General features: G+C 36.5%; 1 protein-coding gene across 6 annotated transcripts in view; it reads left to right on the forward strand.

The window, feature by feature from the left end:
* Positions 1-15,645, forward strand: part of LEPR (leptin receptor) — an 86,169-nt gene that overhangs the window by 41,865 nt on the left and 28,659 nt on the right. For 5 of the 6 annotated variants that reach the window (XM_027579386.2, XM_027579351.2, XM_027579356.2 and 2 more), the window contains 5 exons: positions 3,105-3,250; positions 5,522-5,666; positions 11,112-11,402; positions 11,557-11,674; positions 13,983-14,182. In XM_027579386.2, the coding sequence (XP_027435187.1) occupies positions 3,105-3,250; positions 5,522-5,666; positions 11,112-11,402; positions 11,557-11,674; positions 13,983-14,182 (900 nt within the window). The remainder of the gene's footprint in view (positions 1-3,104; positions 3,251-5,521; positions 5,667-11,111; positions 11,403-11,556; positions 11,675-13,982; positions 14,183-15,645) is intronic. The other variant, XM_027579376.2, reaches the window with a different exon arrangement.

The raw sequence follows: 15,645 nt of genomic DNA on the forward strand, positions 1-15,645 counted from the left end.
TCTAATTACAGTGGAAGCTTTTGAACCAGGAGAGTGATATGGTCGTGTGTGTGTGTGTGTGTGTGGTGTGTGTGTCTGTGTGCATGTTTAAAATTTACCCTGCGTGTGGAGAAGGAAATTGATGGGGAAAAGAGGAAGGATGGTTACAAGAGTAGAATCAGAAGGCTCAGAGAGGAGGCTATTGGAATGATCTGGTTGGTTTACGCATGTAGCAGTGGAGAAGTAAAGAAATGATCATAGTTGGGATTCATCTGGGAGATGATACTAACTGAAGTTTCTAGTGGATTGGGTATGGAGTACGGACAGAGACGAACCAAAGATAACACCGAGACTTGGCCCTGAGCATGTCAGTGAACAGTGGTGCCAGATACTAAGATGAGGAAATTTGGGGAGGATTGGGTGTGTGACATATTATTTTTGAGATGCTTATAGATACCCAAGAGATGCTGAGCAGGCAGTTGGACATACGATCAGTTCAGGGTAGATATATATGGGAGTATCTGGCATGTAGATGTTTATGGGATTGCCCAAGATCACCCACTTAGAGTTCAGTGAGAGAAAGACTGAGGCAGTCAGAGAGAAAAGAGGAGTAAAAGAGCGTGGTGGCCTGGCAGCCTGGTGGAAACCAAGTGAGCAGCTATGTGGAATGCTGCTGAGCGGTGGAGGAAAATGCATCAGACAACTGACGTTGGATTTGGCAAAGGATGATGACCTTGATAGAGCAGTTTCCGTGGATTGGTGAGGAGGAAGACCTACCTGGTCAGAGTAGGTTGGGCAGGAAAATGGGACACAGTGGGGAGAGTGAGTAGTGCCAACTCTTCCAAGGAATATTGCTCTGAAAGAAGCAGGTAGTTGGGGTTATATCTAAGACTGGGGACATGGGCGGTCCAGGGAAAGATTTATTTTTAGATTTCTAATATTAAGGCACATATGTATGCAGGCAGGAAATGTACAATAGTTTATAATTTCATGATTTCTGTTTGATGTTTTTGTTTTGTTTTCTTTTTATTCATGAGAACTCTGAATTTCATCTCTTGTTTCTAGCTCTGCTTTAAAGTAGCTAAAATTTGTAATATGTCACATAAAATAAACCTTTATTAATTTTGACTCAAGGAAAAGAGAAAAACTAGTCCAAATTCCTGAAAATTTAGTATGTTAATTATAGTAATATACCGTTTTAGTTCTTGAAAATAAAATTCAAATCAGTAAACATTTCAATGTAATGCTTATTTCTATGTATGTAACTCCTGCTAGTTAAAATCTTGAAAACACAGAGATGTCCCAAGAAAAATGCATTGCCTGCGTCCCCGCGTGTGTGCACCTAATCTCAGCCGGTCCGCCCGAGACCCCCTGAGCACCAACCCTATTCCCCCGCGCGGTCCCATTTCCGCTCCAACAAGATGAAAGAAACTATCATGAACCAGGAGAAACTCGCCAAGCTGCAAGCACAAGTGCGCATTGGTGGGAAAGGAACTGCTCGCCGAAAGAAGAAGGTGGTTCATAGAACGGCTACAGCAGATGATAAAAAACTTCAGTTCTCCTTAAAGAAGTTGGGGGTAAACAATATCTCTGGTATTGAAGAAGTGAATATGTTCACAAACCAAGGAACAGTGATCCATTTTAACAACCCCAAAGGTCAGGCATCACTGGCAGCGAACACTTTCACCATTACAGGCCATGCTGAGACAAAGCCGCTGACAGAAATGCTACCCAGTATCTTAAACCAACTTGGTGCAGACAGTCTGACTAGTTTAAGAAGACTGGCTGAAGCTCTGCCCAAACAATCTGTGGATGGAAAAGCACCACTTGCTACCGGAGAGGATGATGATGATGAAGTTCCGGATCTTGTGGAGAATTTTGATGAAGCTTCCAAGAATGAAGCAAACTGAATTGAGTCAACTTCTGAAGAACATAAAACTTGAAGAAGTTACTGGGAGCTGCTATTTTATATTATGACTTCTTTTTAAAATTTTGTTCATGGATCTGATAAAATCTAGATCTCTTATTTTTAAGCCCAAGCCCCTTGGACACTGCAGCTCTTTTCAGTTTTTGCTTATACACAGTTCATTCTTTGCAGCTAATTAAGCTGAAGAAGCCTGGGAATAAAGTTTGAAACAAGGTTAATAAAGTTCTTTGCCTAGGAAAAAAAATGCATCACCTATTTTCTATCATTTTGGCATTTTTTTCCATTTTAACATATTTATAAATATTCTTTTATTTGTTAATTTCAACAAATCAGGAACTCAAGTATAGATGATGTTTAATAAACTTTTAAAACTAACAATAGTAAACATTTTCAATATTCTTCTCTGATATGATTTCCCTTATAGGGAATGAACCATTATTTATTTAATCAATCCTTTATTGTAAGATGTTTATATTGTTTCTATGAATAATTTAAAGGTTACATGTATTTAAAACTACACACACACACAACCTATACACAAATGCATATTCATATATGAACACATGCATATACGCATGAACTCAAATCATTTACTAAGTTAAACACATTGTTAGGCTAAGAAACTCTATCCTCATTTCTGGTGACAAGCCAGGGCCTGTGAATGCTATGTTTATTGCATGTAACATATGCATGCTGTGGGTTATTTGAGTAGGTGTGTCTAGATTTTTATATTTCAAAGTTAATAGATTTGCTGAATTTTACATGCATATTTACGTGAATTTTTGCATGCAAACTCCATATGCATTTTTCAAGTAGTGTTCTGCAAAATGCCGTTTTTCCTTGTCACCTGCTAAACCAGTGGGTGAGGGTGGTGGAGGGGGGAGTCTTCAAAGAAGTTTGGGGAATGCTAGGTTAAATAAAGTTAGCCGACTTTTTTTACAGCAGGAGTTCACATTTATCAAAACAACCTCCTTACTGTTTACAGTTTTTGCCATGTAGGGAGAGGAAATGAATATATGTGGATTGCTATGGAAAGCTACAAGGAGTAGACCTAATATTTTGGTCTGGAATTAGCCTTTGAATAAGATCACCTTTTAAGTAGTTGAAAGAACAGGATATGCTAATAATTCATTTTGACTTTATTTTGTGATTATCATGAAAATTGCTTGACTTAAAAATGTTCTCTTTTTTCCTTAAGTGAAGCCTGATCCCCCATTAGGTTTACATATGGAAATCACAGATGCTGGCAATTTAAAGATTTCTTGGTCCAGCCCAACATTGGTACCATTTCAACTTCAATACCAAGTGAAATATTCAGAGAATTCTTCAACAAATATGAGAAAAGTAAGTATAATTTAATAAAATGAAAGGTTGAGAAACAACTAGAGACCCTTTCCAGGTCCAGTAGAAAATGCCCTTTGCATACCAAACATGCATGGTCCTCCTAGAGCTGAATCAGCTGTAATTTAATATTATATCACTGGCTTTCATTTATGATCAGCATAGGACATGACCACATGAACAACATGTCCGTATCTTCGGTAAACGCTTTTGGAGAAATTGATGTTGCACAATATCTCTTATGTATGGATCCATGTTATATATTGAGGAGTGTGATAAATTCCTCCCAGACTTTAGTGCCAGAGAAAGTTCCAAATTCCTCTTCCAAAAAAAAAAAAAATTATGTTAGATTAATAACTTTCTCTGTCTCTCCCTCTCCCTCCCTCTCTCTTCCTTAAACACACACACACACACACACACACACACACACACACACACACACACACACACACACAGCTAAATGGCTACGGGAAGTCCAGTTACAGAAACTTGAATTCATAATTACAATTTTCTCACCTACAGACCTCTGATTTCTGATTTTACGATTCCAGCTGTTGTTTTATTGCTCAACATACTTACTTGCAGCACATGCATTTGTAGTATAAGGTCTGCCAGATTCTTTTTGCATTTTTCAGTATTTATTGAGGACCTACTAGGTGCTAGGAACTGTTCTGTTTGCATCAGGATGCACTGAGTGGTAGAGCTAATGGGTGCTGGTAGAGCTGGTAGGTTGTAATATTAAGTGGAGGTGCGGAAGACCTCATGGAAAAACTGACATCTGAGCAAGTCTCTGAAGGAGGTTAGTGAAGTAGATATCTGGGGGAATTAGTTTCCAAAGAGAGAAGCTAGTTATTCAGAGGCCCTAAGCCGGTGAGAAGCTGGAGGCTGGGGTAGGCAGTGAGGGCGAGAGTTGCAGTGGATGAATCAAAGAGGAGCAGGAGAGGCGAAGGAGGACGTCAGAAAGAGCACGGGCCGAGCGTGGACTTCGGCATTTTCCTTTGTGAAATGAATTGTTATACAATTTAGAAGTAAAAACCTGTCTTTGTACCTCTGGGCCACTTTTGTAAAGACTTTATCTTCATTAAGAGCAGAAAATAAATCCTTGGTGTGTCCTGTGTGGGAAAAGCAGAGTTAAGGCTTCTTTGGGCTTCAACTTTCTCATCTGCAAAATGGAGATGATAGGATTTGAAATCTAGGTGACCTGCTATTGTAGAATACATTTGTGGTGCTTTTCACCCTTTTGGTCTCTGGAACCCCAGTTTAAGAGGCCAGGGATTTCAATAACTTTGGAGTACGTCATTGGAAAACAGAATGTATTTGCTAAGCGATTCTTTTTTTTTTTTTAAGATTTTATTTATTTATTTGACAGAGAGAGACAGCGAGAGAGGGAACACAAGCAGGGGAAGCAGGAGAGGAAGAAGCAGGCTCCCCTCTGAGCAGGGAGCCCGATGCGGGACTCGATCCCAGGACCCTGGGGTCATGACCTGAGCCGAAGGCAGCCGCTTAACAACTGAGCCACCCAGGCGCCCCCCTAAGCAATTCTTAATAGTTGTTGTTTCATGCAGAATTAGGTCTCTTAGATATTTGCCCGCTAGTTTATAAACTGTATTTTGATTTACTATAGCTTATCAGGTTCAGGTTCTTAAAATTATTCACGCCTCCTCTATGACACTTTCCTCTAGGAATGTTTCTAATTCTGTGTCCGCTCCTGCTCATCATTTTCTACCAGGTGTGTATTATAGATGTCATCAGGGCCTTGAAACTCCCTGCTGATTTTAGCTGTACCTCTTAAATTTCACAAGGTCAATATTCGTTATCATTCAGTTAAAAATATCTACTGATTATCATTGTGATTTTCTTCTTGGGCTTGTGGGCTATTTAAAATTTTATTGACAGTGGCATCTGGGTGGCTCAGTCGTTAAGTGTCTGCCTTCAGCTCAGGTCATGATCCCAGGGTCCTGGAATCGAGTCCCGCATCGGGCTCCCTGCTCAGCGGGAAGCCTGCTTCTTCCTCTCCCACTCCTCCTGCTTGTGTTCCCTCTCTCGCTGTGTCTCTCTCTGTCAAATAAATAAATAAAATCTTTAAAAATATTTATTGACAAAGATGCAAACATTTGTTATTTTGTTACTGATTTCCGTTTAATTCCACCATGGCCGGCCAACTATTTTGTAAGACTTTCATTCTTTGAAATTTGTTGGGACTGCTTGTTCTCAATTTTGATGAAGGTTCCATGTCAACTTGATGCTCTGATGTTTTCAAACAATATTTAACAGGCTGATGAAATTGTCTCAGCTACATCTCTGCTGATAGACAGTGTGCTTCCTGGGTCTTCATACGAGGTTCAAGTGAGGGGAAAGAGACTGGATGGCCCAGGAACCTGGGGTGACTGGAGCACCCCTCTTACCTTTACCACACAAGGTAGGTTTTGTAATAGTAGCTCCTATCGAGAGGAGAATATGCTTCCTGATTTTTCCCTTGGCCTATTATAAGCATCTTAAATTTTGTAGCAGTAAACCAAAAGGTGGGACACAATATTAACGTTTTATTTAAGTGTTGGCAGGTTACTTTGTGAATGAAAATGTGTAAAAAAAACTTATATAAGAGCTCCCAAGTTTATGTGTGTACATAGTAGTGTTTTGCTGAATTACTCTTACCTATTCAAAAGATAGACTTAATAGAAAGGTTCCAAATTCACAAATTCAGAACGCTACTGGTATCAGTGTTTCCTTAATTTACATTTAAAATCAGATATATTTATTTGACATAAATTCCAAATATTCAAATTTCATTCAATTATTATATTTTATATAATAAATAATAACATAATGAAATAATTCTTTTCACTCCAGATGCTGGCTTTTGAGAGTTTTCACTTTCAATTTTCATGTTTTTAATCTTTAACATCAGAAAAACTGTGGTTTATTCAAAACTTCCTCATGAAGTTGAGATGGTGGTTTACAAATAGTCCCAGGAGCCCTAGAATAGTCCAACCCTGTCATATGCTAACTTGTGATGCTAGGAAGAGACTTCAGGGTTCTTTGCCTAGTTGTCTGATCTGTCAAAAGAGCAAAATTATTCCTACTGAATCATGCAGGTTGATTATGAATATATAGAGACAGCAAGTCCCCTGAAAATCACTAAGCAGTCAACACATTTAATGAAATAAGTTAATTTATTGGTTACTTCCTATTTAAAAAGCATTGACTTGTCAAAAAGCCAGTAGCATTAGTGGTTTAAGAGCGCAGACTTTGGAGTCTGACAGAATCTTATGCAGGTACTGGCCTCACCACTTATTTGGAAAGTTTCTTCACCTTTCTGTGCCTCAATTGCCCCATCTGCAAAATAGAGACATTTTTATTATGGATAGAATGAAACAGTGCACCTACTGTGCTCACTGCAGTGCCCGACCTTTAGTAAGCACCCAGTAAACAGTAGATGCAATCATAGTTTGCAGATCCACAATCTCAATATTCAAAATCTCAGCATCTAATGAAGGTTTCAGGTTGACAAGATACATAACTAATTGCATGAGCAAGCTTGTCAGAAGAGCTAGCAAAGTACTAGGCAATGGGAAGGACTGGTTCTCACCAGGAAAGCCAGGAACCTTCTGTGAACAGATAAGAAATCCATAGAAGACATGGGTTTCTCCTCATGATTCCTCAGATAGTTATTGAGCATCACAATGTGTGTGCTGACGACTCAGCTTCTGGAATTTTTCAGAGGAAGGTCGGTCATCTTTTCTACCTTCAATTATTTATCATTGATTAATAGGTCTTAATGACCAGCGGTGAATTATGTATTATGTAATTATGAATAAATTACGACATCAACTTTTAAAGAATGTCCCGTGGAGGTTTTTAAGAGAACGGGATGGGGTAGGGTGGGTGGCAGAGGAGGCTAGTAACCCTGACTCCCACCCTGAGTGGGATGGCTTTCTTCTTTGTGATTTTACTTCTTAAATAGATCTGAAAACCTACCCTCCCTAAAGAAGAGGGAAATTCTAAAAGGATCATTATTATTTTTAAGGTTTGCTAATATTCAAGTTATATATTATAACTTTCTAGAATAATGATTCTTAGCAATTCTGTATTCAGTGGGGTTAAGATGAACATTTTGATCCAGTATAATATAATAGTTATTTGTGTTACATTTCATGTAAGTTTTTGTTTTGGATTGTTCAACTTAGGTTTTTAGACCTTTGGATGGACATAGTTTTAGTTCTGTTTTACTTAGTACAAAACCTTTAGACTACTATTACTTTCTTAGTTCACGTCAATATCTGTAGGATTACATTTGCTTGGTTTTAATATGTTGGACCGCATTTATATGTTTTTATACATAATATAAATCAGATTTATTAATATATATTATAAAGCACATACTATATATATATATATATATGCTTTTCCCTATGCAAATATTTAGGGTTTTGTGTACATGACAGTAATAAAGGTATGTTTTGTTGAAAAGAAACTTTGCCAGTTTACTTGCCAAAGTGTCTAACAATATTGCAGTTAACACTGGGCCTTTTACTTATTCGCCACAGGTGTGTTCCTCTAGTGACTTTAGACATCCCAAATAGAAATATCTGATAGTAAGTGAAAAATAAATCCAGACAGTAAGTAAATAGCTCCCCCAAGGGCAGAATTTGTTGATTTAGCAATGAGTGTAAAGGTAAGTTTACTAATTTAACAGGCTTGGATGGGTTAGATGCCAGTGAGTGGTACCAGGTGATTATTAAGGGAAAGACAGAAACTTGCCAAATATAAAGGAGACTAGGGACACCAAGTGCGGGGAGAAGAGCCTCCACACTTCAGTAGCTCCCAAGCACGTTTCTCTGTTATAGGATCGCCTACAGTAACGATGTAATGATGGGTACTGAATCACAAATCAAAGGTATAAGTAGGTTCGTACTTCCCTCCTGAATAATAATGATAATGATAATGACAGTTATGGAGTGCTTCCTGTGTTTCAAGCACTGTTCTAAGTGCTTTACATATATTATCATTTTGTCCTTTTGATCCCCTGTGAGATAGGTACTGATATTCCCCTTTCGCAAAGAAATCGGGACTTAGAGAGGTTAAGTACATTGTAAAAGTTGACACAATCTAGAGCTGGCAGTCTAATTCCGGAGTCATGTTTGTTCGCACTAATACAGTGATTAAGTGCCTGACATATGTTTATGTCACCAAAAATTGATCCTGGGCACTAATCAGCGGTAAGCTTAATTACATAGAGCACTTTAGCGGAACACCTCATTTCCTTCATGGTTCCTGATAAATGAGGTTTCAGCGTTGCTTGGGTTTTTCAGGTCTCAGGTGTGCTGAGTTGCCTTCGCAGCAGTTCCCTCATCCCCCAGTGCTTACAGCACTGGAGGCTTGTTCTTGAACCGTGTGCACCAGTGAAGTATGTTTCTCCAAACTTGGGAGCTTCCTCTTCTTGTGTAAAAGGATTTGGGTCCTTCTCCCTTAAACCTAGGTATTTAATATTATTAGATTATCCTCTGCTGTTCACTGTTGGCATCCACAAAACAGAAACGTTCTGTAAGACTGAGGCATTAACTTACTTAGAATGAATTAGCACATCTACTTTATCATTTCCAAACACTTTGGATTTTATTGATTTTTTTTTTTTTGGAACAGAGACTGTCTGATGTATTGTGCCAGAGCAAACAGATGCTAATTATCAGTTCCTTTATAGCTACTACCTATTGTTCAATTATTTTTTTTTGTTCATTGATTCATTAAAGCTGTACCTACCAAGTACACAGTTAATGAAGCATTGACCATTTTTAATCAAGGAATTCTTATGGATTTGGGAGATCTTGGACTCTTACAAGAATACCCGGGACCTTGCCAGAACTTAAGAAGTCCAAAAATGTTGCAATTAAGTTATGCTACATACTGAAAATAAGTTTAGAAGTGCTGACTTCTTGTAATACCTTTCTTTTTTTTTTGTGATACCTTTCTTAATTGCAATCTTGTGCTGCCAGAGAGGAGGAGAAACAGATAATTTCTGCATTTCATACTTGACAGTGCTTGTAATGTATTAGAGAAAATATTTTCCCCGTAAAGAAAAATAGGAAATCTGTTTTGAAAATTTAAAAATCTAATTTCTGGTGCTATAATAAACACATTTTAAAATAACTTTAACTAAGATGTTTTGATTTATGATTTATGTTCATTTGAGTAATTCACTAATATTTCTCAATAGAATTTCTTCTTTTAATGAAATTCGTTAGTGTAGATTCTGCAAAACTATTAGTACTTAGTCATGAGAAGAAAATTATTTTCTTATTTTACAAATTAAATATTGTGTATCTCACATGAGAATAAAGTATATATTTGTATTTTGAAAATTAAATATTTAACATTTACTTCATATCAATTTCTATATATTCAGTGTAAATTTTACAAAATCAGGTTTTTAATAACTTGCTTTTATTCTTTTTAAGCTAATATTTTAGTATTTAATCATGCCAGAATACTATGACTTTAACTGTATTTCTCAATTAAGCCTTACTTAGGCATTCAATTTTGAAGTGAGGTGCTTTGAGATTTTTATTATCTTTAAAAGATTCAGCTTAATTTTTGAAATCTTATTTGTACTCTTTAAAAAAATAAATTACTCCTAGACTTTTGAAGCAGTTCAGTAATGAGATGTGGAGCATATTGAAAGTAGGTTAATGATCTTTCAGGTCTGTGCTAGGTCCTTGTGTGTAGTAAGTAATGTGCCAATGAAGCTTGAGTGTCACCCTAGGCTAGGATTATAAATCTAATGGACTGGCTTCTGTCCAGTGATTTCATGCTACTAAAATTATTCCTGTTTATGCTTGACTGTAGAAATACCAAGTACAAAGGTTTTGTATGGATTGTAAATATAAGGACAGGGGAGTTTAGCTTGCTATTACAAAAAAGAAAAAACTTAAATAATAAAAATCAATGAAGTTTTTTGTTTTTGTTTTGGGGCTTATCCGGATGATATGTATGAAAACAGATACTCATATTCTTTCAGCAGAAAATGGCCTACCTTAAATTGCACAACTGAAATATACTGTTTTTGTAATGTATTGTGGCAGAAATAATTTCTTCCTATGTAAACATTTACTTTTATTCTGTTTCTAATTAAAAATATAGGCAAACTATGTTTCCAACAATAGGGGACCAAAAAAGTAGTATGGAAGAGTGTGGAGGCCTTAAAAATAATATTTTAGAAAAATATTGGTTCCCCTTGTCCTTAACCACAGCATACTGGCATTAAATAACTTAAAATATTACAGATCAGTATTTACAGTTTTTCCTGTTTTGGTACATTGGTGCATCATTGATTTTACATATCTTAACTAGTTTTCTTACTTAAAGCTTATTTTTCTACTTTACCTGTTTATTTGAAATTTTCATATATCCAAATGAAACAATAGCAACCACCATTTTTTCTTTAGGATTTTGCTTTAGAGTGATTTGATTCAATAACTCACCCTACATTTCACTCACTGATCCTTAAAGCGGAGTCTGATGGAAAACGTGTCATTGCGGAATTAGATTATATTTCATTTGAATTAATTTTCGGCCTATCCATTAGCAAGTGACAAGTACGCACTAAAACCTATTTTGTACTAAGTCTCTGTGTTTAGAAAACAGTGAAGACATTTGTGGAAGTTCAAGTCATTTGGGAATGGGAGTGCCTGGGATACTACATAACTGTCCATAAACAGGCGATTACAGTTACCCAGTCTCTTAGTACACTCTTTATTTTTGGCAGTATGATCCTGAATGCATTGTGAAGCCTTTCTACGTAGCGTAAATTCCTCACAGGATGTTTTTGGTCTTCATCCGACATCCTCCCCTTCTTCTCTTATTGCAGATGTCATATACTTTCCACCTAAAATTCTGACAAGTGTCGGGTCTAACGTTTCTTTTCACTGCATTTATAAAAACGAAAACGAGATTGTTTCCTCAAAAAAGATTGTTTGGTGGCTGAATTTAGCTGAGAAAATCCCTCCAAGCCAGTATACCGTGGTGGGTGACCGTGTTAGCAAAGTCACCTTTCCAAATTTGAATGCGACCAAGCCTCGCGGGAAGTTCACCTACGACGCAGTGTACTGCTGCAACCAGCAGGAATGCCACCATCGCTATGCGGAGTTATACGTGATTGGTAAGAATACTGACTGCACTTCTCTCCGTTTTCCTCCGCAGGGATTATGGACCCTATATTAGAGTCCCATTGATAATGTAAGGACATGTTATTGTCATTAAAAATTGCTTTGGTGTTTTTGCTTTGTATTAATATTTTAATGTGTTTTAAATAGATGTCAATATCAATATATCATGTGAAACTGATGGGTACTTAACTAAAATGACTTGCAGATGGTCGACCAATGCAATCCAATCACTCATGGGAAGTACTTTGCAGTTGAGGTATCATAGGTAAGTACTGTTTTGCTGTTTTATTGTTCTGGGGATGTGGTGAGATAAAACTTCCTGTAGAAATATCCTCATAACAGTCCTCTAGTTAGACGTTCTTCTTGAAAGAGGAAGGTAGAATCTACTTGATTAGAAAATTTTTAAGGGATCAAATAAATTGGTGGTTTTTAAAAAAACATTGAGGTAAAACATATAATTCGTTTTTACCTCAGATTAGTTTTTCTGATAATCGATTAATTTTCCATAATTGCATTTTAACTACTGAATGAAATCCAAGAAAAGCTGGTTTCTGTACATTTTAATTTGACCTAAGAGTTAATTTGAACTCTCTAAGAGTTGACTAGAGGAGAATATCAGCGATTATAAAAGTCCAATATCATTTGCTGAAGATTAATATTTTGGAAAAAAGTCAGAGGTAGTGGCACAAAGATTGTAAGACATAATATGAATACTTTTAGAAGCAGGAAAGACAAAGAAGGAAAACACTTAAGAAGGAGTGAAGGGTTGTAATAGTAATTTGTGCTTATTTTTACCCTTCCCTGTTTTGAAAAGAATTCAAGGCTTCATCTTCCCATAGTATCATCTGAAATAATAGACTCTTGATTAGGAGAAGGTAGATACATTTTTATTTTTATAATCTTAGTAGTTTTCAGTTATGTGTATGGCTCTCAGACACCCTGTCTCAATTTGTGTTTGTCCTGGGGTCTTCCAGTTTGTTTCACTTGTCCTCATTTATTCTTAAAACCTAAATTTTCTACTTGAAAAACAAATCCCCCTCCTCAAATACTGTGATCTGAATTCTATTCCCAAAGTGACCAGTCTGTTCTTATGTAGTATTAGAAAAAAATGGGGCAATTTTTACATTTCTTACATAGGAATAATAGCTGGCTTTATCTTACCTGATAGGAGTATTTTGAAATCAATAGAATATTCATGGATGCCATTTTACTTTTATAATCTATCTTTCCTTTTTTTCCATGGCATTTTTCACATTAAAAAAGGTGTTTGTGGATGACCATCACATAAGCTCTGTGTCCCATTTATCTTGCTAACATTTACGGAAGAACTGTGAAAGTCCCTGCATGTGCTCGGGCAGGTTTTTTTTAACCTCTCCAAGACTCGATTTCCTTCTCTGTAAGCTGGAAAGAATAATAGGACTTACAAGGTTTCTGTTAGAATTAATGATATATTCCATTTAATTATAATTATGCGATAGAATTTCTCCTGGTAAATATTCAATAAATGGCTATCATTGTCATTATGACGGAGACACTAACCTCTGCATTCCAAGTGGAGTATTACTGTGCTTTAGTACTTGGTCACAGTTCTTCCTACCCACAGAGGACGCCTCATGCCTTGTTCTCATCTCTGGCCCTCCCCTTCCCTGCCCATGCCCTCCCTCCCCGCCCCCCCCCCCCCCCCCCCGTCCCTCTGCCAGCACTCATTCATACACACACCCGAAAATGATTGTAATTTTGAAGGGGTAAGCAGGAAAAGTGTCACAAAAAAAAAAAAAAAAAGAAAACGAGAAACAGAAGAATATAGATTTTTCATTTTCTTGTAACCTCCTAACTCCCTTTTTATGGAAACAGTAACTGCTACTTTAACCACTTAAATTCCATATTGAGAGCAAATAGTGGCAGGAGCAGGGCTATTTCCAAAAAAAGGGAGAAGTGCTTTGTATATTCTGAGGTAGAGTGTAGATCAGGACACAGTTATAAAACTTACTTTCTTAATTTTCTTCTCTGAGATTATGTGTTATATGTGTTTTATATTTAACCATATGATTCAGGTATGAATCAAGAATTGGTATTATTTTCATTATATTGCTTTGAACCAGAAAATATTAGGACATTGTCAATTAAGCTATGATTTACTATCAGTTGTGTCTTCAAGTTGTGGTGGAATTTAATCCCTATTTAAAGCATAAGGGATTTATCTTCCTTCCCATCTCAGGAATGTCCCAATACTATGCTTGCGATCTATACTTCTAAAATGGTATCACTTATGTATAACATTAGCGTAACTTTCAAAGTGTTGTAGGTCCCACCTCTAATTGTATCCTTATCTCCTTCTTAGAGCAATGCCATTTATTTTACTTGCATTTCCACTTAGTACCTAATAAAATGTTTAATAAGGTTTTTTGTCTATTTTTATGGAAAGACATAAAATTGTGATAGAGCTGGGAATTCAAAAATGCCTTTCCAATAAGAACATTCATTTTAGATGGAGCAGAAACTATGGTATTCTCAAATATCTTACTGCTTTCAACCATGTTGTATATTAACTGACTGTTCTCATATCTTTTAAGGAGCAGCCTTTACTGTTCTGATGTTCCATCTATTCATCCCATATCTGAACCCAAAGATTGCCATTTGCAGAGAGATGGTTTTTATGAATGCATATTTCAGCCAATCTTTCTATTATCCGGCTATACAATGTGGATTAAAATCAATCACTCTTTGGGTTCACTTGACTCTCCACCAACGTGTGTTGTTCCTGATTCCGTGGGTATGTCAAACTGTGTTGTGTGTCTTCATTTTTACTAGCAGATTTGGATTCAGATTGATTCATGGAAACTGTTGTGTTTTACCATTTCCTGATCACACTATATTTAAACAAAAACTTTTTCATGTTTACAGTGGAATTGGGAAGACAATCAACCTTAGGAAGTTTTGCCGTTTTTATTTTATTTTAAGTTACTTATAGCACAGTATTTTTGCAATAGGAATATTTTCAGCATATAATCTGATGAGTTATATTGGGCATTGGGAATAAAATTTAGCAGTAATATTAATCTAAATAATGCACTGCTTTGTTTTTCTCCCAGTATACTTATGAAAACATTTGGTGTTTTTAATTTAAAAATTTAATTTGGGTATTGTGATGGATTTTGTAATCTAGTAGTCATAACCCATGGGTTTAATTTGTGAGGCTGTGTAGGATGCAGAAGGATTCAAAATAACTAAAGTGAAGGAGAAACAATAGATCAAGGATGATGATATCCATCATGAATTTTAAATACTCTTTAAAAAGATATATTGATTTCAAAGTTAAGAGAGCTCTTGAAATCTATATCTCTCCGATATTGCTGTGAAATCTTTGAGAAATGACCCATTTATGATTATACAATAGAGGTAAAAGAATATCTTTTGGTGCTGTATTCTGTTTTGTTGGGAAATTATGCCAAAAATCAATATTTGATTCATTATATTTTCAAATAATTAGTACACATCTGAATTAAAACTTATATCTTGTTAAATATAGCATAAAGTCATAATTTTTAGGGTTTTTTTAATCTATAGAGTCCCAAGTAATTGATTCCCCACCCCCAAAGCTAGCATGCCCGCCACCCCCCCACCTCCCCCCACTCCCACTATTTAGTTTGGTTCCACTTAAAGTGAATTTACTGTAAGCAGGACTTCTCTGATACTAAGTATCTTGGGACAGCAAAGAACCCTCCTACCACTCTCTACCCCACAAACATGCACAGATAGAACCTCACATGTAATATATGACAAATGCAACATGGATTCAGTTCTGTATGCTATCCAAACAACTTTCGATGTTATTCTTTTTAGTACTAAAATAAGGAATTTAAGTTGGGCTTCTATTAACTCCTTAGTACTAGGAAACAATGTGGAGATTCAACTTTAGAATCCAAATGCAGCACCACCTGTTACTAGCTTTGTAAACATGGGCTAGACATGTGAGTGCTCTGTGACTTTTGTCACCCATAAAATGTGGAAAGCTCTGCTTAACTCCCCAGGGTGTGTGCTGTGGGGATCATGCAAACTCTTATACTTTAAAGCATCCTTTCTGTAAACTAGATATTCATGGAATGGATCCATATGACATCCATATGATTCAGTCAAGTACAATCTTAGTGTCTCTCAAACATCCATACTTCCTTTTCTGAGGAGGAATGATTTTTTCAGGAGATGAACTGCGTGTCATCTTACTGGTTGGTATAG

Source organism: Zalophus californianus, chromosome 4 (genome assembly GCF_009762305.2).
Source record: "Zalophus californianus isolate mZalCal1 chromosome 4, mZalCal1.pri.v2, whole genome shotgun sequence".
In the NCBI taxonomy this organism is placed as follows: Eukaryota; Metazoa; Chordata; class Mammalia; order Carnivora; family Otariidae; genus Zalophus; species Zalophus californianus.